The 27,276-nt window shown below is 55.4% G+C and overlaps 1 protein-coding gene and 1 non-coding gene across 3 annotated transcripts; both read right to left on the bottom strand.

The window, feature by feature from the left end:
- Positions 1–27,276, bottom strand: CAMKK1 (calcium/calmodulin dependent protein kinase kinase 1). 2 transcript variants are annotated; one of them, XM_010969943.3, is made up of 16 exons: positions 27,124–27,276; positions 20,106–20,505; positions 19,163–19,210; positions 18,674–18,727; positions 18,255–18,306; positions 17,868–18,001; positions 17,406–17,442; positions 16,544–16,565; positions 15,214–15,302; positions 11,955–12,154; positions 9,601–9,654; positions 8,666–8,739; positions 6,812–6,899; positions 6,474–6,602; positions 4,253–4,356; positions 1–2,008 (listed from the first exon to the last, which is right to left on the bottom strand). In XM_010969943.3, the coding sequence occupies exons 2-16, from the start codon at positions 20,463–20,465 to the stop codon at positions 1,936–1,938; spliced, it is 1,518 nt and encodes a 505-aa protein (XP_010968245.1). In that variant the 5' UTR covers positions 20,466–20,505; positions 27,124–27,276; the 3' UTR covers positions 1–1,935. The 2 variants fall into 2 exon arrangements, with proteins under 2 accessions (XP_010968245.1, XP_074198666.1); XM_074342565.1 differs by lacking the exon at positions 4,253–4,356.
- Positions 3,341–3,413, bottom strand: TRNAG-ACC (transfer RNA glycine (anticodon ACC)). The gene has a single exon. It is a non-coding gene; the product is annotated as a tRNA-Gly (tRNA).

The raw sequence follows: 27,276 nt of genomic DNA, 5'->3' as shown, positions 1-27,276 counted from the left end.
TTGTCTTTTTTTTTTTTAAACTCAAGAAAGGGCTTTTATTGTTTTTAATTCACTTCCTGGGAAGTTAATTTTTAAAACACTCTTACGGAGTTTGTCCATCCCTTGTGCTACCTTCAGAAACAATGATACCAACCAAAACCCTCAGCCATGGAGTGAGCCACCCCACTGGCGCTCCAACACGGGCCATGAAGCTGGGCCCACCTTTGGGCTCTGTGAGGGGCAGGGGGGTCCCTGAAACCCCCACTCTCCAAGCTCCAGCATGGAGATGCTCCAGGAAAACATGCTGATGGATGAATGGTCTCCCATGAACTCTATAAAAGTGCTAAGAACAGTTCCGAATTATTGTTTAAGCCCTGGGTTACAATGCATTAGTGCAGAGGAGCAGGGAGAAATGTGGACCCAGTGACAACGGGCCACGTTCTGCTCAGAGCCTTAAATAGACATAGAAACTATATTACAGATGCATGTGCCAGTGCAAGACATGCTGTGTGCTGCAGATGGGCACGCACGGGGTATGTGCGTGGAGGCGCGACGTACACCCACAGGCACAGAGACTCGGGACGCAGCATTCCTCCAGCCCCGCCTCCTCTCCTTCTCGACAAAGTGCTCCTGAAATGGCAACCTCATGCAGGCGACTGAAATCCCTTGTTTGGCCCATGATTTCAGGGCAGGTATCTGATTCCTGCTCTATTTTCCTTTGGAGGGTGTCAGTCTTTTGAGCATTTGGTCCATCAAAGCCAAGCCAGCCAGCCAGCCACTGATCACACAGAGAGGTCTGCTCCAGCTCCAACCAGGCGGAATGGTGACTGTCCTGGGGTGAGGCAGTGGCGGAAGGCCCACCTCTCCAAGGCCACTTGCCAGCGTGCATGCCCCACCAGGGTCCCGCCTCTAGTGCAAACTCCAACCTGGGCAGTTGGTCCTTCATCACTGGAATGTGAGGGCAGCTTCCAGGGCCAGATGGGGAGGCCAGCTCGGATCAGAGGTTGGATTCCAGTTACTTCAGCATCTGCAAGGCCACAGCCCTTTGAGTTCAGGGCCCTCGGTGGATGTCAGCCCCTCGTGTCTTCTGCAGCCATAGCTTTGGGGAGCCACGCAGGAGGGAGGGAGGTGGGCTGGGAAGGGTAGTGTTCCTGGTTCAGGCCTCTGCTCAGACCCTCAACTTAGCCCATTCTCCGGACAATGTCAAGCATGAAACACAATCCAGGAAGGTGAGTCCAGTCTACTTGGCTGCCAAGATCATGGTGGGTGCTCTGGGAACCACCCAAAGCTGAAGAAAAGCTTGTTACATGTTTCCAAGCAGAGTGTGGCATCCAGCTCCCGCACCAAGTTATAGACAAAAGTAAAAGATAACAAAAATGGAATCTGGATTCTCCAATGCTGGCCCCAGGCCCAGTGAGGCCCAGGAACACCCACCAAGGGCTCAGAGCCTCCACGTCAGTGTTCTCAGTAGGTAAGAGCTCTGGCAGCATCCCGAGGGGGACAGGGTACACCCCTCCATGTGCGTGTGGCAGCTGAACCACGCCCACCCGGCCCCTGAGCGAGCGGAGGTCTCTGCAGTGGTGGTAAACCAGGCTTCCACCTGCCATCTTGGTTTCCTGCCTTCCGCCCCGGGACCTTGCCAACCAGCCAGGTGGGGTTCCTAAGGCACCACGGTCACCCAGCTTCCCCATACGATGGGTCCCACCAGGGAGAGCCAGGATGAGGAGACCCCTTTTGTGGGACCCCTGCCCCCCAAACCCCAGATGACACACATTCCAATCCTGTCCCTGGAACGCACACGCGGAGATCATGCAGCACGACGGGGGAGGGGGGCCAGGAGAGGAGCCACAGTCCCCAGCCCCCTGCCTGCAGGGGCGGCTGTTGGCATGAAGGCAGTGGGCCTTTGGAGGCGCAGGATGAGCGTGCTGCCGGGCGGCCCTGGGTGCATGCAGGGGCTCAGGACGCAGCCTCGTCTTCTTGGACGCCAGGGAGCTCCGGGCTCTTACCTCCTTCGCCACACCCGTCTTTCCTGTTCAGGGGACACCAGGGGTAGAGGGACCTCAGGGGTCAGAACATGCATGCATGAAGACACTCTCACACTTACCCACAGGCATTCTGTATCCACATCTCTCAAATCCCCCCTCACTCACTTCCCCAAGCTCCCCTCAGTCTCGCCCCCCTGCCTTGTGGCCCCTTGCTAGTTTCCCCACCCCTGGTCTCAGCCCTCTGCCCACAACCCTCCACAGCTCCCTATTGCCCGGAGACAAAGACTTCCCAGCCTGGCTTCCAGAGCCTTTCCCGATCTGACCTTCCCGAGCTGAGTTCCCTGCATCCTCAAGGACCAGCCAGATCACAGGTCTTCCCTGTTGGCCTGGATCAGCCCCCAGGGTCTTGGGTAGAGGAGCTTCAGTTTTGCATTTCCTTTCTTTGTTCACAGGACAAAGTGTACCTATCTGCATATCCAATAGTCTTGTATCTGATTTTTCCCCCTTAGACTTTTCTTTTTAACATGATCAATGAATGGCTTTTGATAACTTTAAAAAGGATCAATCCCATTTAACTCTGCTGTAGAGTTTCAACAATTATCCAAGGCATAAAAGTCTATCAAGGACCAATGTTGGGGCTCTGATGAGGTAAAACCTGCTTTCCAAAATGAAACTTGAGTCACAGAATTATAGAATGTTATAGCTGGAAACTATTCAGCTCAATTCTGTCACAGTCCAAATGAAGAAACTGACCTGTCTCCCCATTAACATGTCCATAAAAGGACAACGATTGCCTTGCGCAGTTGGACTCTTGGCCCCCAGCCCTGTGTCCAGCATGGACTAGGTGCTGGATGTGTCCTTAGCCTGTGACTGGCCTGTCCCACCGCTAGAGGGCACTGAGCCACAGGCACTGTCCAGGTTTGCTCCTCAAAATCCTGGTTCTGCCTTTGTCCTGGTCTAATTAGTTAATAGCTTCCTCTTTCACTCTCAAAAGTGGCTCCATTTGGATGCAAAATAATGTGGTCCCCTACACCAAGTCCAGTTTCAGTATCTTGGTTTGCAGACCTAGAAGAGCCCTGGGAACCCCCTCCCCCAGGGCCTGGCCACTTTAGGGAAGTGACAGAGAAGAGGAAGTAAGCTCCGGACTGTCAAGGCCTCTCCCAGGCCCCACCCTTCACCCCACTTCAGCCAGGGAATTTGTCAAGAGGAAGGCAAGAGGTTGGTCATTGGACCTTCCTGAGTGCAGCCAGCCTCTGGCAGGGAGCAGACACCAGCGTGTCCACCACGATGGGCTGCGATACTTCTTTGTTTTTTCTTTCTTTCTTTTTTTTTTTCAGGGGGGTAGGTAATTAGATACATTCATTTATTTTTTTTAGTAGAGGTACTGGGGATTGAACCCAGGACCTCATGCATGGTAGGCATGCACTCTACCACTGAGCTCTACCCTCCTCCAGGGATGCAATACTTCTTAAGGAGCCCACTTACAAGAGGATGCTCACACACAAATGAAACCAGTATCCGGGCCCCTGGACGGTACAAGTGAATCTGCTCCTTCCTGAGAGGCCAAGGTACCTGGATGGTGGCCAGCGCTCCCCTCTCTGGGGAATGTGGCTCCTCTACCCAGCAGACTAGGAGGTACAGCACCTCCCCCCAGCCCCCTTCATGGACTAGAGGAAGGCAATCCAAGTCCTAGGGCCACATTCTGATCCAGGACCCCCTCACTCTTTTCTCTCCGCAGGTCTGTGCACCAGCTCCAGCAGGCCTCGTTGACTTTTTATTTCGAGGAAAGAAGGTGGAAATGCTGGGTATGAGGCTGGGAAACCGCTTTTCTGCCCTCTCCTGGGAGGTGGTGAATGCGCATGCCTGGTTCACAGTGGGGAGCCGCCAGCAATGGGGGTTCCTCTTCCCTGGCCCCGGCAGCCAGCCTGCCCGGGCTTACTCGCTGGATGAGCATTTACAAAGTGCTGACTGCGCTCAAGGCCTCAGCGATGGCTGGGGGAAGCATCGGCCACTAAGAGAGCAGTGAACACTCCCCCAAGCCAGGAAGAGGCAGCAGAAGTGTTCCCCCCTCCACAGATGTGCCAGCCTTCTACAAGGAACAGACCTGAGGCCTGTCTGTCAACCTCAAGGAGGCTGCCGTGGGCTGAGAACAGAGACGGCCCTGCTCCTGCTCCGAGGCCTGGCCAAGTCCCCAGGCTCCAGGCTTAGCGTGATGACAGTGAGACTGGGGATGTGCCCCCACCCCACCCCGGGGAGCATGCTGTAGGCCTCAGCCCCCCAGTACTTACGACAGTAAGTTTCCCGGAGCAGACATGGAGCGCACTTCCCTCCGCGCCTGGGGCTCAAATGGGTTCCCAAAGGAACGCTTTCTCAGCATGGACTTAACCAGAATCTGGGAAGGACATGTCAGGTGAGGAACACAGGCTCCCAGGTTCCCAGACACACAGGCGGTCTCCACTCTGACTCCCAGGCTGGTGGGGGCGCAGCTGAGTGGGCCCTTTGCACAGGCAGACAAAGGAAGAGCACTCCAAGCAGAAGGAATGGCAAGAGCTTGGAGCAGGGGTGGTGGAGGGCGGATTCCGGGATGGTGAGGAGCCGGTGCATCTGGTGCGTGGGAAGCACAGAGGCCAGGAGCAGACCAGGAAGGGTCTGGACAGCCAGGCTGAGGGCCTGGGGAGTGCAATTAGGAAATGCCTTCTGGTACGCTGGAAGGATGGAGTGGAAGAGAGGTGGTCCCAGGCAGCCAGAGAGGAGCTGCAGCAGTGGCCCAATGGGATGTCCAAAGGGGACAGGCGGTTATGCCCTGGCTTTGTCCTTCCTCCTGCCACAAGGACAGCTCCATCCCCCTGCCCACAGGCACACAAACTCTCTCTCTCTCTCACACACACACGCATGCACGCACGCGCACACACAAACACACGCACACACGCACGCATAGCGCCAGAGATGCTTTACTTGTTCCTTCCTTCTTTCTTGCCTTCCTTCCCTCCTTTCTTCCATCAACAAATATTTATTGAGCACCTGCATATGCCAGACACTATTCTAGGCACTGGGACCACACTGAGGGAAAACTTCTTGCCTTCATGGAGCTTATATTCTAATTGCAGGGACAGACAATAAATAAGACAAATCAGTAAAATATATAATACGTTAGTTAGTGGTAAGGACTCAGGAGAAAAAAATAAAGTGGAGAAAAAAATAAAACTTAGGAGAAAAAGAAGGTCGATAAGGAACGACAGAGGAGGTTGGAATTTTAGATCAGAGGCCTGGGAAGGTCACTTCTCACTGAGAAGGTGACTCTGGAGTCAAGAACTGGAGGAAGTGAGGAAGCAGCCCTGTGGATATCTGGGCAGGAGCATCCCAGGCGGAGGGAAGGGATATTCAAAGGTACTGGGGCAGCAGCTGACACTGGGTGAACAGAGGGAGGAGGGGAGGTCGGCAGGGAAATGGGGACAGGCAGCTCATGCAGGGTCTGGCAGGCAGTCAGGGCTATGGCTCTTCCTCTGAGTGACATGGGAGCCTGAGTAAGTGGGATCTGAGCTAAGAAGTGACATCATCAGGTCACTGGACCACCCGGGCTGCTGAGTTGAGCACTGACTGTAGGGAGGGCAAGGGTGGAAGCGTGGAGACAGCCTAGGAGGGGATTCCAGTGGTTTAGGAGCGAGATGATGGATGAGACCAGGGAAGTGGCAGTAGGGACCCTGCCGGGGCTGACAATTCCAGGGACTCCACAGAGCCCGGGAGCTCTGTAGAGCACAGGGACTTTAGCCAGCTGGCCCGAGCTGGGCCTGAACCCAGCAGGGAGGCGTGGACGCACAGGCCAGGGCCAGACCCCACCCCTGGCACGGGCCCCAGCTCGCTCTCCTGGCCATGCGCTCACCCCAACTCGCCATGAAACCTCAGTGCAGGGCAGGCCATGGCTGTCAGTGACCCCCCCAGAAAACCCAGAGGGCCATTAAGGGCTATGTGAATAACTTCCAGCTGTTAACGTGGAAGATGTCCAGAGGAAAACGAGAAAAGCTAAACTGTGAGAGGAGAGTGGAGGGAGGACACAGGTGATGCACGACTGACATGCAGGGGCTGGGACCACTTCTCCAATTCAAAGGCATCCTAGGCCTTTTCCCCTGTCGGGTCCTTGGCACCTTGTCCAGTGCCTGGAGAACAGCAGAATTTCCATAAATGTTCAGAAGGAAGAAAGGAAGGAAGGAAGGAAGGAAATGCTTCTCTGGTCGAGGTGAATGTTGACATGCAGCAAGGGCAGCGTATTTAAATCATTCACTGTCCTCCCCACGCCTCTGGTCTCCCCACCACAAGGCTGAGGAACGTGACTTCATTCCTGCCATAGCCTCCAGTGGAACAGTGGCCTCAGGGGCCCAGCATCAGGACTGGCCGACCAGGCAGCCCTCTGTCCCACCAGGGCCCAGCACAGAGCAAGTCTCAGGTGGCAGCCACAAGCCCCCCAACCTCTGACCCTTCTAGGCCTCAGCGCCTTCCACCCCACCCTCTTACCACTGTGGTCCAGCTGGGGATGAGCTTGACTGAGTTCTTGACCTCCTCCTCGGTCACCTCCACCACGCTGCAGTGCTCCTCCTCTGAGGGAAGGGGCTCCTCCCCATTTTTGGTCACCCAGGGGTGTAACTGTGGAGCAGAAGGTGGTTGAGGAAGGTCAGGGCCACAGGCAGACAGATGCCAGCCAGCACGGGGCCTGGGCATTCCACCAGCAGGTCCCTTGAGGGTCCCAAAGCACATAAACCCCAAACCCAAACCTAACATGCCCATGTCCCTGGTGTGATGCTCCCCCAAAGGGGAAACTGAGGCCTGTTTTCTGTGGCCCAGCCCAGCCCAACCTTGATGTCCGGCACCCCAATTCTCGTCTCAGGGTTCTTGTCTAGCATCTTCAGAATCAGGTCCTTCAGCTCTTCGCTGACCTTTGGCCTAAAGAAGTGGAAAGAGACAAAGGAGAGGCAGTTGAGGTCCCTTTCCTTCCCACCTCTCCACTCTACTCTGCTCCAGGCTTCCCTGATTAGCACCCAACAGGACAGAGACACCGCCAACCCTTCAGAGAGAAGGGACACCCAAGGTACCAAGGAGAAGGAGAGTTTCACAACAAGTATGTGGCTACCCTTCTCTCCTGAATAGGATGGAAAGTAGTCTCCCTCAGTGGGCAGAGGCCACAAACACAAACGGAGTCCCATGGGTGCTGGACACCCCCTGGGGGGCAGGGATGGTGAGGATAATGTGAGAAGAGTCGCTTTATGGGACCCCGAGGCCTTCACCCCCACTGGCCATCCCAATCTCTCTTCCATCCGGCAGGTGGCTGGGGACGATTCTCATTTGACCGAGGAGGAAACCAAACCCCATATCCTGCCCAGAAGAGCTAGGGCAGGGCTGGGACTCAGGGTGGGGACGGGAGCAGGACTCAGCCTCACACCGGCCTCCACGGCCTGTGCCCAAACTTCAGGCGTCACTGCTACTTACACTCTTGGGAGAAGGAACCCCATCTTGGGACTGTCACCTTGGCTCCCTCTGCTGACCTAGATACTTAATCCCTTTTAAAACGCCTAGGTTGGGGAGGATATCCCTGGCAGGGGCTACAGCTGGAGGGAAGGAGACAGGCAATCAGAGGAAAGGGACAGACGCTAGGAAGCTAGTGCTATGGGGGAGAGGAGTGATGTGAGCTGGGCAGGGTGGGGCGGCAGGGACAATGGAGCCACCTGGCAGATGAGCAGGTGGCAAGACAGAAGGGTCCTTGAATGCATGGGCCAGGGCATGCCTCTTCTTGCAGTCTTTGGGAAGCCTTGGAAAAACTTAAAGCAGGGGATACGGTGAGATCTGTTGTGCTTTATCAGGGTCCTCCTGACCTGATTGTGGTGGCTGTATTGGAGGGACGCTGGCAGCTGGGAGGCCAGAGAGGAGTTGGCTGGACAGAGCTGAGCCCTGAACTAGGCAGGGGGCACCAGGGCCGCAGGGGGCGATGGAACCAAGAGAAATATAAGAGGTGGACTCAACAGGGCTTGGGGACCAGACAAGAAGTGGGCATGAGGGGGCCGGCAACTTCCAGGTTGGTTTCTGACCTGCCCCGGGCACTTGGAGCAGATGGCAAAAGAGCTGTGAAGAATGAAGCACTGGGTGGGGGGCTCAGGCTGACTGCCGTGGTAGCCGGCATCACAATCAGAAGAATCATGGATGAGTGGGAACACCTCTCCAAACAGCCCGTCTAGGCTCAGAGACCTCAGTCACCAAGGAAGGGGCGGGGAGGGGGAGTGGCTTCACATCCCAGACCCATTGAGCCTCCACTCTTCCATCTGTGAAATGGGGGAGGGCACTGGCATCTTGAAACTCCTTCACCCACGTGGGGAAGGTGGAGTTTCCCTGTGGGTGCAGGGTCTGCATGGGATTGATGCCACTGATCTCCTGGAGTCCTTCAGGGAAGGGATAGGGTGCACGTGTGGCCTGAGGCCATCCCTGCCTCACTCCCGGCCTCAGAGTTCCCCTCTGCACAATGAGATCCAACCCAAATGTCTCAGAGACCCCGCTCACAGTCCCACCCCTCCATCTGCTCAGGGGCCCCCTCCCAGGGAGCAGCATCTCCACCTCCAGATCTGCAGGCTAGGGTGGGCTCCCCCAAAAGGACAAAAGCTCTGCTAAAACTCAGGCATGCCTCCCTGGGGGTGGGCGGGGCCCTGTGGTGGACAACTCACTCCTCTGGGAACACGACGACCTCATTCTTGATCTTGCGGTGCAGGGCCAGGATATAGTCATCAATGAACGGGCACTGCGGTGGGGAGAGATGACGGATGGGGGCCCAGCGCTGCGACTCCCTTGGGGCAGCTCTGGGCTCCCTGTGAGATGAGGGGTGCCCCATGTAACTTGTTCAGGGCCTGGCACATGGGAGACGCTCAACAAACATGGACTGAACGAATAAGTCACGGTTGGGACTAGGAAGCTGGGTGTACCCGCCAGCAGGACAGCCACTCACAGCAAGGCCTGCACTGCCAGGGCCTAAGGTTTGGAAATACGCTCCCTGAGAATCCCTCCTGGCTCTCGGTGCGGTCCCTGGAGTGGGAGCACCTGTGGACGGGGACTCAGCCACGTCAAGGCTGGGTGTCTGGCCTGACCCAAGGACAATCTGTTAAATGCATGAACGAGTGAGTGAATGTGTGAATGAATGAATGGCAACCAAGGACAGAAGGATGGGGAACACTTTGGTGGAGTGGTGGCCACACCACTATCTACAGCTCCCTTGGGATGTCCTGCTGCCCCAGGACTCCTGCATGTGAATCCCCCACCCAGGGGCCCAGAGAAAAGCAGAAAAGCCCCTTCCTCCTCGCTCTTCTCTGAGCTGGCTGGGCTCTTTCATTTCTATTTTTTTTGAAGGGGTGGGGGGTGGGTAATTAGGTTTATTTACTTATTTATAAATAAATGGAGGTACTGGGGATTGAAACCAGGACCTCCTGCATGCTAAGCATGAGCTCTACCACTGAGTCATACCCAGCCCCATGGGCTCTTTAAAAAATCACTTTACTTAAGGACACAAAGGCAGGGCCTGCACCTGTCATCATCCTGGCTCAGCTGGCCCAGCCCCTGGTGCCAGGGGTGTGGCCTGTCCCAGTCCGCCAGCCCACCCAGCACTTACCTTCCCATAGACGAAGCAGTACAGTGTGACCCCGGTGGCCCACACGTCCAAGGCCTAGGAAAAAAACAGCTTCACATCAGTCCCCCAAAGAGTAAGCCACCCCCCTTGCCCATCCAGTTTCAGTGGACTGTGGGGGAGGACGTGCAGGGAAACTCCCTCCTCAGTCATGCATTCACTCAACAAACACTCCCAGGCCCTTGCTCCATGCTGGACCCTGAGCTGAGCACTGGAGACATGGGGATGACCAGAGCAGAGCCCCTGCCCTCTAGGGTTCCAAGTCTCCTCGGAACAGGCCCAAACCAGACACGTTTTCAACTCAACAGGTGCAAAACCCCCTTCATCTACAGGGTCACATTTGCTGTATTCATGACACAGGTGAATCCCAGAAATGACAGGATGTACTGAACTTACACTCGCTAAACCAGCTCTGGCTTTGAGAGGTCACCCCATTTCCTAATGATCCACTGGAGAAGCCACCAGCCACCAGCCACCTTCCTTCTGACACCAGAACAGCCCCCAGCCCTTGGCCACCTCCACAACCCCTTGGAGTCCCCTATGCCATGGGTTCAAACATGTCCTCTCTCACATGTCCCTCTCATGAACACCACCTCTTCTCAAGTCTGCTTTCTCTCTTATGTGAGTGATTCTCAGATCTCTACCTACAGATTTCTGTCATAGGTGCCTCATCTGAATCCAACCGGGGGACAGTAGACACATGCAAACTGACATTATTCTACAAAATAACAGGCCTGCTGTAAATGGTAAAATATTCTTCTTTCTTATGGGTGAGTTGTATTCCACTACATATATACACTGCATCTTTTTTAATCCATTCATCTATTGATGTGCCCTTATGATGCTTCCATGTCTTGGCAATTATAAATAATGCTGCTGTTAATAGTGGGGTGTATGTATCTTTTTGAATTAATTCTTATTTTTGTGGTTGGCTTTATTCCTTTGATAACTATGTAAGTTTAAAAAGCCAAAGCTCTGAGCATTCTTAGAAACAATGAATAGTACCTATATGTAAATTTTTAAATTACGTGCAGTATATTGTGTATATGTATTTACATGCAATATATTGTATATGTGCAGTCAGACTGTAACAATTCTACTTAATAAAGCTGAAAAACTGAAGAAAAAAAACTAACAGGCCTGTTCTCTTCAGAAATGTCAAGGCCCAGCCACTCTTCCAGATTAAAGGACCTCAAAGAGATGTGACAAGTGAATACAATGACTGACCCTGGGTCAGATCACAGACCAGAAGAAGAAAATGCATGAAAGGACAGTACTGGGACAATGGATGAAATCTGAATAAGGTCGATTAGATAACAGTCTTTTATCAATGATAAATGTCCTAATTTTGATCACTGTACTGAGCTTACATAAGAGGACATTCTTGTCCTCAGAAAATATCTGCAGAGGTATATAGTGATAAAGGGGGGATAATGTCCCCCACTTCAGTCTCAGATGGTTCCAAAACATGTAATGTGCACACATATAAATATGGGGGAAGACGGTGACAAGGTAAATGGGACAAAATGTCAATAATTGGTGAATCTGTGTAAAAGGATGCATGGAGTTTTTTGTAATTTTTCTGTAAATTTGGAATTACATCAAGATTAAAAGTTAAAAAGGAAGCTCTCCCTACGTCTTTCTCTTGAGCTCCACACCCACACACATGTCCAAATACCTCTGGACCATTTCCTTAGTGGCAGGGCCACAGTGAGGCAGCTAGCACTCCGCAGGGGAGCACAGGATGTGCCAGGGGACACAAAGAACTGCAGCCCGTGCCTAGAAAGCTCTGCCCACGGCCTCTGTCACTTAGGAGAAAGCCCAAACTTCCAGACTCTCTAAACTCTGCCTAAGCCCCACCCGGCCCCCTACCCCACACTCCTCAGCTGTCTTGTAAGTTTGCTGGGCTCCACCTCCCACTCAGATTCTCCCCATCCTTCAAGGCCTAGTTCAAACGCTGCCGCATCCAAGAAATCAGGGGAGCCTCCGCCTTCCCCTCAAATATGGGCTCTCCTGCCCTTTTCACCATCTCCAGAGGGGCAGGGCGCTGGGCTGTCTAGGCTCCATCTGTTCCACAGCCCAGCCCAGAACTCAGCACAGGGTGATTGGCAGAAATACCTACAGGGAAGCCTTGGGGCTGTTTTGCTGGAAAACGAGAGGCCAAAGTTGGGGGCTTTATCAGACTCCAGGAAGAAGCAAACACAAGGGAGGGGACCGTGTTCAGCGTTCACTCCTGAGACATGAGGACCCTGGCACCCTCCGGCTGAAAATGAGGCCCCGTGGCATGCTATCCCACCCTTCCACCCAAACCCCACCCCAGCCCGGGCCCTAGGAGCCACCTTCCCACTGAAGCTCTGGCCGGAATCAGAAATGGCCTCGGGGGCCATGAACGCTGGGGTCCCGGCCGTGCTGGAGAGCTGAGCATCATTCCCCTCAAACTGGTTGCTGACACCGAAGTCGGCAATCTTCACGTGCCCGTCATCCCCCAGGAGCAGGTTGGACGGCTTGATGTCCCTGTGGATGATCTTCTGGTAGTGCACTGCAGAGAGAGGCAGCTCGAGCGCCGGCCTGGGGCGCGGCCGCCCAGACCCCCCACCTGCCCTCACCTGGCCGGGGGGCCTGCCTCAAACTCCAGGACAGACGGAGCCGGGCCCCTGCACACACTCATCTCACGAGGACCTCAAAGAGGACTTCAGGGACCCCTGCCCTCCTATTCAGTGAAGACACTAACCCAGGCTGTTAGTAATAGAACCAGGACTGGACTCTTAGGAATCATTGGACTCCAAGTCCAGTGCTCTTTTCATGGCAATCAAGGCACCTGTCACTGAGGGTGGAGGTCAGAGGAAACTGGGGGAAATGGTTCTCCATAGGCCACCTCTGGCCACCTCAGCACCAATGAGAGTGTTGTCTGCAGGCTCGAAGCCCATCAAAGCCTTTCCCCAGCTCCATCCCCCACCTAGCCTGTCAGGGCTGTCCCTGCTTCTTGGATGAGACTGAGATTGTGGGGACCCTGCAGAGGTACTGCCTCAGCCTTAGGGAGAGGGAGGGCACTCCGGGCCTTGGGACTGCCAGGATGAACACGGCTAGGGTGAGAGTCAGCCTTCTCTAGTAGGCTGGGAGCCCACTCTGCTTCCTGGGTCCAGCACTGCCAGGAAAAGACAGGCATCTCAGGCTGAAATGGCACTAACCCATCTCTCAGCCAGCCACCTATGGGCTCCCCCCTTGCCAAATACCTTCCCCTAGACCAACAGATCCCAGGAAGTTGGAGGAGGGGGAAGATGGAATGGGAAGGAGGGAAGGTAAAAGGAGGAGAGGAAGGCTGGGGGCTGAGGGATTGAGTGTCAAAACAATAAGAACATAACATGGCCCTATGGCAACTGCCTCCTGTGTGCCAGGTGCACACAAGGGATTTGACACACACCCATCAGAGCTCAGGATGTTGTGTAGTTGAATTCTTATCTCAAACCCTGGGCTCTCTCTTGAACTCTGAGCTCTTTACCCACATGAATATCCAGTAGACAGCTCAACATATATCCCCAAAGTCTTCAATCACGTGTTTAATTCAGAACTTGATTTCTTGGTCTGTGACAACACCCCCGCCCCACCCCCGCCACCCCACTGCCAAACAAATGAAACAGAAAAGCCCTGCTCCTCTTCCAGTCTTTCCAGTTCAGTTAAGGGCCACGTTACCAGTTATTCAGGCCAAAAACCTTCAACTCCTCCCCACCTCAGACCCCACATCCAATTCATCAGCAAGTCCTATGGGCTGGACCTCTAATTTATAGTCCAGATCTGACTGCTTCTCATCCCTGCATGTCTGCACTGGCCCTGTCTGTAAGAATCAGGCTCCAGCTTCCTGGAACACAGAGCCTTCCCCAGACAGCCTCAGATCTCCCTGCTTGGGACCAGAATCAAGGCGGGTCTTCACCACGTGCTGCCTGTCCATTTGTCTGCCTGTCCAGCCCCTGTTGCTGCCCAATCTGCTCCAGGAAGGCCTTCACTGCTATTATCTGGGTCTTGATGAGGCTTTACCCAAGAGCCAGATGGGATTAGCTTGTTTTTTTGCCAGGAGGGAGAATGCGAGACAACAGGCCCTGGACAGGAAGAGGGTGGAGGCGAAGCTGGTACAAGGCTGTACCTGCCGCTGACCACATTCAGGGTGAAATGCTCCCTTCCCACATCTCCAGGCCTTTGCTGGGGACTTTCTGCAAAGCCCTCCCCTCTCTGTGCCTCAGTTTCCCCATATGTACAAAGATGGCATTAATCTAAGGGGACTGGAGTGGCTCAAATGAGATAAAGGAATTCACTGTAGGTCAGACCTCAGCTGGTCCTCACCTGCTTCCCCAGGGAAAGAATATACTTCTGATAAACCAAGCTGAGATTTCAAAGGGATGGCCAGTGCCCCACCACCCCCAACCAGGCCAGAACCCTACATAGGTGTCTGGGGGACCCCCCCCCTCCCAGTGACCAGTTAGTCACCCAGCGCTGGTCACCCCACCTCCTTCACATCTGCTCCCCTCTGCCACTGCCTTAATCCAGGCCTCACCATCTGTCACTTGGGCTATAGAACCAGCCTCCTCCCTAATCAGCTGGCTGCCTCTCACCCTCCATCCAGCCACCACACAGCTGCCAGATCAAGCTTTCTAAGACACAAATCCTATCACTCCCTCCCTTGCTCAAAGCCCTTAGGCACTCACAATGCTGACAGGAGGAAGTCATGAAAGTCCTCTGTGGAGGAACTCCCAGCCCTCATGGTGCAGCCTGGACAGCGTTTCCAGCATCACCTTCCACTATCCTAGGCCCCCAGACTGGACTTCTCCCCATCCTCAAATAGTACATGTCCTGTACTCTCTGAGCCACTGCCATGCAGTTCTCTCCGCCTGGCGTACTCCCTCCCACCACCCCTCAAACTGGCCAATGAACTCCTACCCATCCTTCAGGACCCTGCTCAAAGTGGCCCCCTCCAGATGCCTCCCCTGGTCTCTTAGTGCTCTGACAGCCCCTGTGCCTCCCCAGCCTTGGTAGGCACTGTTTAGATTCCTGTCCTTCCATTAGGCTGTGAGATCCTTGAGATTACTTCTGGGTCTTTGGCATCGACATGCCCCCAGCTGGCACTTAGTGGGTATTTGTAAATGGATAAATGAATGAATGAATGAATTCCAGGGATAGAGGCTAAGCCAACACCTTCCCTCCTGAGCTCCCACAGTAAACCCACTCGGCCACCACCCATGGGCCCCATACCAGGACAGACTCTTCCTTGAGCAGCTGGACATAAATCTCTTCCTTCCCACAGCCCTGCCTGTGGAGAGACTAAGCTTGGCTAAGAATTCCGCAGAGAGATAGGCAGAATATCTAGGGCGCAGACCGACCTTAGTGACGACCTGGCGCATGCCCAGTAAAGTCAGCCGCTACCTTCTACCTGTTTGAGGTTTCAGACCCGCCCACAGATCCATTTCTCCCACCCCCCAACTGAAGATTATTGGCAGATCGGCGCTGACTGACAGGAACTGCTCAGAACAGGCTCAGCCTGGGCTCCGTCCCCTTCTGTGTCCCGCTCCCGGGTCCCCAGCCCTAGAGGGTAGGCAGCCCCTCACTCACAGTATTCAAGGCCGAGGATGATGTCCCGCAGGTAGAGGCGAGCTTGCGCCTCAGGGAAGGGCTTGTCGCAGGGCACCTCCATGACCGGCCTATAGGGAGGGAGGAGAGGAGGGGTGTTTGTGGGAATCAGGATGAATGAAAACAGACAGCAGGTGAAGGGGAACAGGGGCTGGGCCACAGACCCCTCGGGACCTCCCAGGAGCCCTCTGTGTTCGAAAAGGTGCCTAGAACTCAAGATATTAGCTTCTTCTCCCATATGGTGAAAACTTGAAAACACACTTAGACGCAAATATCCCTTTTCAATCATTACAGTTTAAAATTAGCTTTATCTTAACTTCTGATTGGCTTGGTATTCCTTCTTCTAAGCACTTAATTATCTATAATCAAACAGTTGTGAAGATGCCATTTAGAGCAGTGTTTTTCAAACTGTAGGACCAACAGAGGGTCATGAAATCAATTTAGTGGGTGGCTACTGCTTTTTTTTTTTCCTTTATAATGAAGTAGAATATCTCAGATATATCATATGTAATAAGGATATATACTGTTTTATAAAACTTTGGTTTCAATTATAGATATGGATGGATGGCAATGTCAAACTTGTATTTATTACATTGAATGGAGGTCAAAAATGCTGAAAGCCCCTGAGCCTTAAAAGGACACCACTTCCTGCCTTCTTCCCAAATCGGTCTTTAAGTAGCCTCCCAGGCAGGGAAACAAGCCACAGCCTGTATTCAAGGCCTCAGCGGTTAGGGTCTCTAGTCCACCCAGCCCTGTGCCCACTACTCCATGTCTGCAGCTCTGCACATACCCTGAGAAGGTCCAGCAAGGCAGACATGTGTTAGAACCCCAGATTTCATTAGCAACTCGCTGTGTGACCTTGGGCAAGCCACTTACCTTCTCTGAACCTCAGCTTCCCCTCTTGTAAGTGGGAGTGAATGGAGTCCCAGCCACCCAACTCACAAACTTGTAAAACTGAAAGAACTCTTTGTCATTGAATACAGGAGAGAGTTGAGTCCCAGCACTACACTTTTGCTGGAGTAATATTCCTTCTCTCTCCCTCTCTTCCGTCAAATCTTTCCAGTTCTTCAACATCTGGCTCAAAATCCACCCCCTCTTCCAGAGGCCTCCCTGACTATTCCAGCCTCACTGACCCCACCAGCCTTCAAAGAATTGTCCTCTTGGTCTCTCATGTCCCCCACCACCCCCAGACCCCAGCTCCCCAAGGACAGAGCCTGGGTCTCTTTTTCTCTCCTAGAGGAGCTGACCCTAGGACGAGGGATACAGGAGGGAAAGGAAGGCCTGACCTGCCTGATTGGGATGGGGAACTCACCCCTTTCTCAGGAGGTCAAACACTGAAAGAAAAGAGAAGAAGAGTAGGTAAGTGCAGCCAGGCTGAAAGAACAGCCGAAGGCAAGGTCCCTCCCCGTTCTGGAGGGTGGGAGGCGGGGTCAGGCATCTAGCCATACTTGCGGGAGGAATAGGACAGGGGTCCCAGGGTATCAGAGGAGGTAAACAGGTGACAGTGGGTCTACTATGGACCTGCCTTATCAGATTCTCAGGTGCCAGGTGAGGACCATCAGCCTGGACCCCTTTTACAGGGGGGAAACTGAGCCTCAGAGAAGGGGCAGGATTTTTCCTAAAGGTCATAGCAGATAGGCAGGTAGGAAAGGGAGTGGAGACTAAAGCCTTGGCCTCTAATTCCTAAGCCAGTGTGCCTTGTGCCCCATTCCCTGAGAGCCTCTAAGCCCAGCCCTGAATCAAGCACCAAGGACTTAAATAATTAACAACATTATTATTACTAATAATAATAGTGTCTTGCATATAACTTATAAACTTCTCATATCAACCCTATGAGGTAGATACCATTATTATCCCCATTTTACAGGTGGGGAAACTGAGGCAGATAGGGTCTGGGAATCCACATTACATAGCCTACTTCCTGCATCTATCTGATCCGCTATCTCTCCGATCAGTGGAGTAGGGGCTTGGGAATATTTGATGAATCTAACTGGATATTCTGAGCTTGGCTGAGAAGGGCTGGGTGAGAATCTGGGGCTTGAGAACATGAGTTTTCTCCTTGCCCCCAGGAGGTCAGTGCATTCACACTGCCCATCTGAAGGTCAAGTGTGTCCCCGGGGAGCCGTCGGACCCACCCCAGGTAAGTTGCTTTGGGAATGAGCTGGGTCACTCACCCAAATAGAGATTGTCCTCAGCTGGGTCATCCAGGACCTGGTGAGAGGGAGCAGACATGGGGGCAGGGCTTGGAGAGGCATGGGGTGGGGGGTCCCAGGCCTCCTCGTCCTCACCAGCCTCAGGACCCCTAGGATGGTCCGCAGCCACCCTGGACAGTGGAGCAGGAACCATGCAGGCACCAGACAGATGAGGACTCACAGAAACACTGGCCCCCAACCCTGGCCCAGCACTCGGCACCCAGCCCTTCTCTCTTCCTGCCATGATGGGGACTCTCACTTCTTGCCTCCGGGGCAGCTCCTCCCACTCCATGAGAACTTGAGAATATCCCAGATCAGCCTAAACTGACCCTGGAAACCTCTTGGCAGCCCCCACCCCACATCTGGCTTTGTCCTCAGAGGCCTCAGCCTCACCCCCTCAGCAGGATCCCCGGTCTGTGCCGAGTGCTCACCCCCAGCTCCTACCTCGAACAGCTTGACCACATTCACATGGTCCAGCTTCTTCAGGATAGCAATCTCCTGGTACACCCGCTCCAGGGGCAGCAGCTGCTTGGCTGGTCCTCCCTGGGCAGCCTGGGACCCCCTCGGGGGAGGGCGACCTGTGACCAAGAAGAGGAGTCTAGCCTGTTGCAGAAGGCTGGGCCTCACCTCGGCCCTGCAACCAGCCTCAAGCAAGACTCTTGCAAGGCCACGGCCATGGCCTCAACTCACCAAGCACATTCCTACTAGCAGACCTTTGCTCACGTGCTCCCTTGTCTACCCCTAGTCCTAACAAAAACTAGCTTCCAAGGTTTCCTCCTCCTCCGCCCCCTGGCCAGGCGCTCCCAAATACGGGACCAGACAGATACTTACGTGGAAAGCCATACTGCTTCAGTAACTTCTTCTTAGAAAGAACTTTCATTGCCTGAGGAGGGAGGGGTGCACCTGTCACTTGTGTGCAGGGGTTAGAACAGACTGGACTGAGATCTAGAAAAGCACACAGGCATCTCCCACTGGCACTGAGGGAATGACCTGGGTGGCCATATCTAAATCTAGGTCTTACGCCTATTCTCCTCAACAAGTCTTTCTGGCGCTCTCCCCTTGGAGGCATCCAGCCTCTGCTTGCATATTCCCAGGGTCGAGAAGTTCATTCCTTGCATACCCTGAGCAACAGGGAGCTCACTCCCTTCACAGGCAGCCTTGTCCTCTGTCTTCCCAGCACAGCTTCTGCCCACCCCCCAGGCTTTTGGGGCCCAGCTTGGGCAACACCTCCCTCTGATCCCCAGACTCACATAGTGCCTGTCTTCACTTTCATTGTAGGCCAACCTCACCACGCCATAGGCACCCTGCAGAGAGGCAAAGGTCAGCACCCCCGGCCAGGGCACCCCCAGGACTAGCTTGGGAGAAGGGGAGCCTGAACAGCTCCAGCCCCCTCCTCCCACATCCTACCTCCGCCCCTGCTACCAGTGGACATAAATTTCAGGTGGGCAGGGAGAGGGCTCCTATGCCCTGGTCACTGCCCCTGCCAGGCTCAACACAGCTCTATGCCTTCCCCAGTCCCTCCCATCAGAGACTCTGGGGAGTCAGGATTCAGGAGTCCTCTCCCACCCACTACCCCAATATTTCCTACAGAGGACAAAACTGTCCTCGCTTCCAGACTAGGGCCTTCTTGGCTCAGCCTCACATTGCCAGAGGATTGTGCCAAGCAGAGGATCCAGACAGGCTACTCTGCAAAGCCCCAGGACAAGTTCCCACTGCTCCTGGCCTGCCCCCAGGCCTACCTTGCCAATCTCACTCTGCAGCTTGTACTGGTTTAGCTGCACACAGTCCTGGGAAAAGAGGAGGGGCATCAGGTAAAGCTTGATCCAGAATCAGCACCACTACAGGAGCACGTCCAGAGACCAGTCCTAGCCCCAGGCCCCTTACTCCTAGACCCTGGGTCTCATCAGCCTTTCAGGTTTGGATAGGGAAAGGCAGTGGTACTAAGGCCAAAAGTGATACCGAAAGTGACAAGACCTGGATAACATTTGAAAACATGAATGGTGAACCATGCCTATGCTTTGCTTCCTAGGAAGTGGTGGAAAAGTACACTGATTCCTGCCTGGATGCTGCGGTCTGGGAGATCCTGATGTGGGAAACCCCTGAGCAAGTATTTCCAAAAGCAGCTGAATGAGGAGGTCTACATTGTATGGACAAGAAAGATGAGGAGGGCCTTGAGAACAAGAGACCAAAGCCCCAGGTCAGGCATGAAAAGTTTAGCCTCTGAAGTCTGTAGATTGCTCGGTACCTGAGTTTACTTTCAGATCTAAGTGGCAAGGACGGAGCCGGGGGAGCAGAAGCTGGCAGTGGGCTGGCAGCTTCTGAGTCAGAGCAGACTCTAGGAGGCAGGATCAGAGGTATGGGCTCAAGCTGGGGAAGGCTTGGGGGATAGAAGGACACACTGTCTTCAAATGTCTATGAGGACTCTTGGGGGACAAGGGAGGGGCCTCTTTCCTAGGCCTGGGGTAGGCGTGGGAATGGTAGGATTTATAGGAGGCAGCAGTTGGCTCAGATGGAGCCCCTCTGGGTGGGAAGAGGCCATAGAGTGAGGTAGTGAGCTCCTCAGCTCTGAGGGTATGCAGACCAAAGGCTAGACAGCTGTGTGGCAGGGATAGGAACTGCAAAAGATCTTCATCGTGGACTACTGAAAAGCACACCAGCACCCGCTAGCTCGGCTCCACCGACCTCTGCGTCTGAGATGGCCACATGGTGAGACTCAATGGTGGGCCTCCGCCAGGCCCGTGGGGAGATGTGGCTGGCAGGCCCTGTGGCATAAGGCCCAGCCTGGGCCTCCAGGCAGCTCCCTGCTGGCCGCTCCTGCAGGGAGAACTTCCTGGCTGAGAGGCTGGGCCGGGCTGCGGGGTGTCTCAAAGCACTGCCGGGGATCACAGAGGCAGCTCTGGCCCGCGGTGGAGGGTCCACGCAGTTCCTGGTGGGCTCTGGGCTGCCATCTGTCTCCTCCAAGTGGGCCACGTCAATGGCTGCCACTCGCTCCACCAACTCTGCACGGGGGTCCTGGCAGCAGACTGCTGGCCCCCCCTCCATCGCCAGTCAAGGGGGTCCTCTGTGCAGCCTTATGGGGAACCTGAGAAAAGAGGGCAGAGAAGGCTTCAATCCTGGCCACAGAGCAAGGAGGTCAGATTTCCAGGTCCCCTTCCTATTGTAGCCACAATCTGTGGGTCCCACCTCTAGGCCCTGGCCCTGCCTGTTCCCTCTGCCTGGGCTGCCAGCATCCAAACAGGTTCGCCTGCTAACTGAAGGAATTCCAGGAACTCATCTGGCTCCACTGTACACAGCCCTCTAGACCTCAGTATCCCCATCTGTAAAGCAGGTACAATCACGGTGGCAGACTTGCTGGTTTCACAGGGTAGCAGGGAGAATCTGATATTCTGGAGTCAGGACAGACAAACACGGACAGAACACTGGAGGCCCAGCAGTGCTGGGAGAAACAGCCCAGGGTCAGCTCAGGCCCCCATCCTGCAGGCAGTGCAGTGACTCACAGCCCCACCCCTGGACAGCAGAGCATTCCAATGATGCCGAGAAGCTGAGCTGGGATGAGCTGGGCACTGGTAATGCAGAGGCTGTCCTGGTGCCCCAGGACCCCACCTCCACTCCATCACGGCCCCGGCAGAGCCTGCAGCCCAGGACGGGGCCCATTAGGGAAGGGACGGCTGCTTTGGTGGCTGTGGAGACTTCGCTGCACTTATTTCTCCTGGTTGTTCCTTCCAGTTTATTCAAGTCGCCACATCTGCTCAGGCTGAGACGCTCCCCTTGGCCTGGCCTTACACCCACCCTGGCCTTACACCCCCAACCAGGCCTCGCGCCAAGGACTAACTCCAGCCTGAACCCTAAACCAACCTCTAGTGTCCAGTCCCAGCCCTCATGCTGGACCACAACCATGGGCTGATCCCTGACCCGGGGCTAAACCGGACACTCAGGCTGGGATTCCGTTTCTGCCCCAGGCTGAGCACTGGCCCCACCCCAGCCAGTGCCCCTCCCTCTTCCTGGGCCAGTCTCAGCATCTTCTCAGGAAAAGGAAGTAAGGGCCTTCTGACCCTCTGCCCTTCCTGTCTGGTGGTGACTTGCGCTGTAATCACACAACAATTTTGAGAACACGGTCTCCATTCCACCCCTCGTTCCCCCGTCAACTTGCTTTGACAGATGTCAAGGAGGCAGGGCTCTTTGGAATCCACTGGCCGAAGGAGCCTGGGCTGTGTTCCAGTCCTGTCTGGGCAAGCTCCTTCCCGACTCTGAGCCTCAGTCTCCCCACCTGTACTACAGAAGCAGAACCTTCCCAGATTCCCTAGGACCACAGCAAGGCTTGGAGATGGACTGTAAGTGAGAATGTGGTCCAGACCCCGAGTGCCTGGCACAGTGCACTGAATAAGTGGAAGCCTGGAGGTGATGGAGCTGATAGTTGGAATGTAGAAAGGGAAGGGGGAAAGGAATTCAGACTGACAACAGAAAAAGACATGGAGGCTGGAGCCAGAGGAGTGAGGGGAGCGGGGGTTGGTGAGGCTAGAGCCTCAGGGAGGCCTCCCTGGAGGAGGTGGAATGGGATTAGAGCATCAGAGAGACTTTGGGAACCAGGCTGCATGCAGGAAGGAAGCAGCCAAGGCTAAAGGGAGCCCTGCAAGCCTGGCCCACCCCACCCCCCACTCCTCCCTCTAGCTGGCCTACGCTGGCTGCCCCTCCCTCTCACTCTGTAGGCCCTATTTCTCCCACCAGAGTATAAATGCCATAGGTTAGGGCACTTGTCTGCCTTGTCTTCATAAGGTCATCGATGTCTGCAGAAGTGCGTGACACATAGTCGGAACCTGATAAATATCTGTGGAATGAATGCGTGGTTGACACAGTGATCACTGCAGTCCTGGCCCCACTAGACAGAAGGGAAAGCAGCCTCAGAGAGGGAACCCCAACAAGCCTAAGGCCCCAGGGAATGAACCGCAGTGTCAGGAACTCCTGCCCTGTGGTCCAGGGCAGGGACCGAGGGACTGAGAGCCACCACAGGCAGAGACCACAGGCTGCCCCAATCACATTTGCATATGATTTCCCTGAGGCTCTTCTGTCAGCCAGGGGCAAGGATGGGCCTGGGGTCACACAGCAGGTCAGGGCAGTCTTCCTGCTCCAGTTTGGGACCTGTCACCTGGTTTAGGGCCCAGGTGCTGAAGCCAGACTGCCAGGCTACGCCCCTTCCTGGCTGTGTGCCCACGGGCAGGTGACTGCCCTTTGTGCCTAGGTTTTCTCCAGCCACAGAATGGGGTTAATAGCAGCCTCACCTCCCAGCAGCTGTGAGGAGGAAAGTAGTGAACACCCTTACTGGGCTCAGAACCCCAGCCTGCCGCTCAAGAAGCCCCGTAAAACTGAGTTGTTGTGCTGCTGTTGTTGTGATTGCCTGGGACACAGGGTGGCCCAGATGGATGCGCGGGCGGCACAAGGCAGCTGTGAGGGCTGACGTCAGGCCCTCCTCCCTCCCTCCCGCCTGGATCACATTCAGGTGACTAAGCACGTCTGCGGGAGGCAGCCCCGGGGAGGCCCCAGGTTCTTGCCTCGTGTCCAGGCGACAGGTCCTGACACTGGAGGCTATGCGTGTGAGGCTGTGTGTCCGAGTGAGAGAATACGTGTGAGCAGGGCTGGGGTGACAGTGTGTGTCTTTGTGTGTGTGTGTGTTAGGGGTCCGCACCCAGGAGCACATCCGCATAGAGACAAACATCTATGGCTGTGGTCTATATGCGCGGATAAGTGTATTCATGCGCACTCGGTGCTTTTAGGTCTCCGTGTACGTGTGCCCCAGGACTAGGGGCCGGGTGGGTGGGAACTGCATCCCCTGGACCATGGGAACTTGATCTCAGAAGGTCAAGTTTGAACCTCCCATGTGGTCACCAGTCCACCAGCCTGGGGCTGCCTGCTGGGCTGGGCTGGGCTGTGTGTCTTGGGCAGGACGCAGCCCTCTCTCAAGGCTCACTCAGCAGGTCTCTCAAGGCCCGCCCTAAGCTGAGGCCTCAGTAGACGCTATGTAGGAACTGGCTTGGCAGGTAGCTAGGAGCCACGTGAGCAAACAGAAGGACAGACAGGCTGGCACCCAGGCCCAGGGCAGAGCAGGGACCCCTATGGGCATGAGGAGCCTCTTAGGGACCAGCCTAGTCCTCCAGCCAAGAACGGCCTGGCTCAGGCCTTCCCTTACTGGGAAGAGCTACCCTAGTCCATCCTCCCAGACTGTGATGTGTTACCTCGGACAAGTCATTGAACCTCTTTGGAGCCTCAGTTTCCTCATACGTGAATCGGATCGGTGGCCGCCACCCTGCCAACTCCCAGGGTTATGGGAGGAAGTGGATGAGATTGTGGAGACTGAAGCAGGTGGTACCTAAGCGGTGTGGGGTGTCACAAAGCCACCGAGAGACAGCCTTGATCTACAAAGTACAACCCTGTATCTGCCCCATGGCTCTGGGACGGCCTGGCCGCTCAGGCTTCTCCTCCCAGGCTATGTCCTTCAGCCCCAGGGGTCTGGCTCCAAATCCTGTTTGGCCAGACCTCCTCCTTATCCACCTGGGTCCCTCAGAGGAGGCCAAGAGCAGGACAGGGCAGGCACATCCTGCTCTCACTCACGCTTGTTCAAGCAGCCCTGCCTGGGATGACTTCAGACACTCGTCAGGCCTCACCCTGAGCTTCTGGAAGGCTGCTGTGAACCTCAAGGCCAGGTTGAGCAGGGGACCAGCTACCTAGGCAAGAGAAGATGCAGCCCTGACAGGCTGAGGACCGGCCAGAAGGGAAAGCCATAAGGAGGCAGTGGAGCCACCCCGGCTAGACACAGAAGTGGTCTTGACATCCCTGGGCTGCCTCACAGGAGCCGTGTTTATGCTCCTGACAAGTGTGTGGATGGCCCTGGCAACGGGTGTCCTCCGTGGCTCCCGCCCCCGCTTGGGATGACTCAGTCCTCTCGAGGGAGGCCCAGGCATCTGGTGCCAAGTCATGCTTAAGGACGCCTGCTGCGAGGACGCCCCCCTCCCACCATCTCCAGGGAGGCCCCAGGCACTGAGGCGGGCTCTGTGCCTGATTCAGCACAGCAACCCTCAGCACATCCTCAGCACCCCTTGGCTGATGGTCTCCTGGTTGCTCCCTCTCCCTCTGCCCTTCCACATCCTCCACACCAGGTTTGTGCCTCCAGGCCAACTCTTTCCAGCCGGCTGCCTCCTCCCCTCCATGTTCCTGGGCAGCTCTGTTCCAACGTGGCTCAAATTCAACTCAGCATTTCCCCCAAGTCTGCTCTTCCTCCTCTGTCCCCATCACAGAAACAAGGGCCACCATCCTCCCAGTTCTCCCAGGCCAGAAACCCAGCAGCCCTCCTTATCATCTATCTTCTCCCTCTCACCCATCCTTACTCCCCCAGCCCCACAGTTATTCTCCACCCTGGCCACTCCACAGTACTCACAGCGCCCCAAACTGCAGACTCTGTTCAGCTGCCAGATCTTTGTACAAGCTGTGCCTTCTGCCAAGAACACACCTCCCTCTCCTTTGCTGCCAGGACAGTTCAGACATCTCCTCCTCTGGAAGCCCTCCCTGATCTCCCCACTACTGGGTTAGGTAACGAAATCGAACGCCTTAAAAAGTCTAGATTTAGACCTCGACTGTCCTTTCCCACTGCTCTGCCACACAGGCCGCCGCCTCCAGGCTCACACCCCAACCCCACCTCACCCCATCCTCTGTACCGGTTGCTAGAAGGAATATTCCTAACATGCCAATTTGGTCACAGTTCTTCCAGACCTGGCCTTCAGGATCTTGGAATCTGGGAGACAGAAGAGCAGGAGACCTAGCCTCAGACTGGGGCTCACTGGTTGGGGAGCAGCCAGAGACACAGACTTCTGGGACACAAACCCAGAGTCATTCATTCATGCAACAAGCACTGACCAGCTGCTGTATGTGCCCAGGTACTGTGCTAGGTATTGGCAGATAAAACGGTGAACCGAAAAGACAAAGTTCCTGCTTTCACGAAGTTTAATCTCTAGCGGGGCAAGAGGCAACAAACAAGAAAGTCAGGAATTAACAGACGGTATGTCAAGCCCTACAAACTACGGGGAAAATATGCAATCGTATAAGGGCGATCAAGAGCAAGGCGCTAGGGGGCGCTGTTTACATAGTGAGGTCAGTTAACATCTCCGATGCAGGATTTGAGCAGAATCTGAAGGAAGTGAGGGCGCGAGCAGCATGGACATCTGGGAAGGACATTTCAGGCACAGCAACTGCAAAGGCTGTGAGGGGAGAGTGCTTGCACTACTGTCTGAGGATCAGCAAGGAGGCAGGGGTCGCTGGAGTGGGGCGTTCCACATGTGAGAGGAGCCCAATGGCAAGGCAGAGTGACACCTGAAAGAGAAGGCCCAGTCATTCACTGTGCCTGGTCTCACGGAAGGATTCCAGGAGGAGGTGGCATTTACGATCTTTCATGACCGCTGAGTAAGGATTTCAGAGGAGAGGATGGAAGTTCACACTGTGCATGACAGAAAACTACTTCCTGGCTGGGACTCAGAACGTGGCTTTGGGGTCGGGTGGAGATGCTTTATGGACAGAGACCAGGAGATCTCAAAAGCCAGAGGAGAATTTTGAGCAGGGGAGTGTCTCAGATGGATGAGGTTTTAAAGTGATCCCTCTGCCTTCTGTTGGGACTGAAGGTAAGAGGCCAAGGAAAAGGCAGAGGTCCCTAGAGTCTGTGGGCCTAGGACATGGTCTGGTATATCGTGGGTGCTCAGTCTGTATGTGCTGAAGGAAGGAGTGAGGGCCGTGGGGGCGGCCAGTGCATCCTCAAGGACACAAGCTCTGCGCCCCTCCCGACTCCCCAGCCCACCTGGCAAATATACAACCCCAAATGTGCCCACCAAGGCACAGTCCTGTGACCTGGGACATAACCTTTTCTACACACCCCTGTACCCTCAAGAGACACACACACACACACACACACACACACATACACACCCCACTCCCGGAACAGGCGCACGCCGATGTCCGCGTGACCCGCCCTCACACACCACTCCATCCTGTAATGCACCCCCCTCACACACAGGCACACTCCCGTGTCCACGTGACACACGCACACCCGCCTCCAAACACCACACACAGGTCACCGCGCACGTGTGCACCCTCCGAGCCACCAGTTCTGTCTGTGCTGTCGGGCCTCAGAAACCGCAGCGTCCACCTCCTCCGCCCACCTCCCCCCGGCCCCAGCCTGGGAGGACTGCGCAGCTAAAGCCACGCGCGCCGCATCTGTCCCATTCATCCCCCCGCCACAGCTCCTGCAGGAAGGCTCACGGGAGGGCCGTGTGGGAGGAGCGCTCCGCGCAGATCCACACGTGGGTGCACCCGTCTGGGCCCACTGCACATAGACACGGCCTCCCACCAAGAGCTGGGGCGGAGGTAGTGCGCCGCGTATGGACGCGGTCCCGCAGACCAGCGCTGGGGAAGGGACGCAGACGGCGGGGCGCCCTCATAGATGTGATCCCAGGTGCCAGCGCAGACAGAAGCAGGCTCCGGGAGGCACCCCACAGACCGGGCCCCGCAGACCGAAGGGGGAGGATCCCCGCATGGACGAGGTCTCTAATGTCCTTGCAGACGCAGCCTCGCAGACCATCCCTCTCCTCCGCAGGCTCCAAGCGGACGTTCAGACATTAGTCCTCTCCTGCTGCCCGCCCCAGGTCCCCTTCCAGCTGACCCCTACCTGGGTGCCTGCGACGGTCTCCGCGGCCCGGCGGGCGGCCAGGCTCGCTCCCGCTGCGCGCTCCCTGCCCGCCCCGCCCGGGCCGAGATCGCGGAGCTCAGACTGCCTGCGCCGCGGCTCCAGGCAGCGCTAGCTCCCCCGCCCGCTACCGCG

Source organism: Camelus bactrianus, chromosome 16 (genome assembly GCF_048773025.1).
Source record: "Camelus bactrianus isolate YW-2024 breed Bactrian camel chromosome 16, ASM4877302v1, whole genome shotgun sequence".
Taxonomy (NCBI): Eukaryota; Metazoa; Chordata; class Mammalia; order Artiodactyla; family Camelidae; genus Camelus; species Camelus bactrianus.
This window is presented reverse-complemented; position numbering and strand designations above follow the sequence as displayed.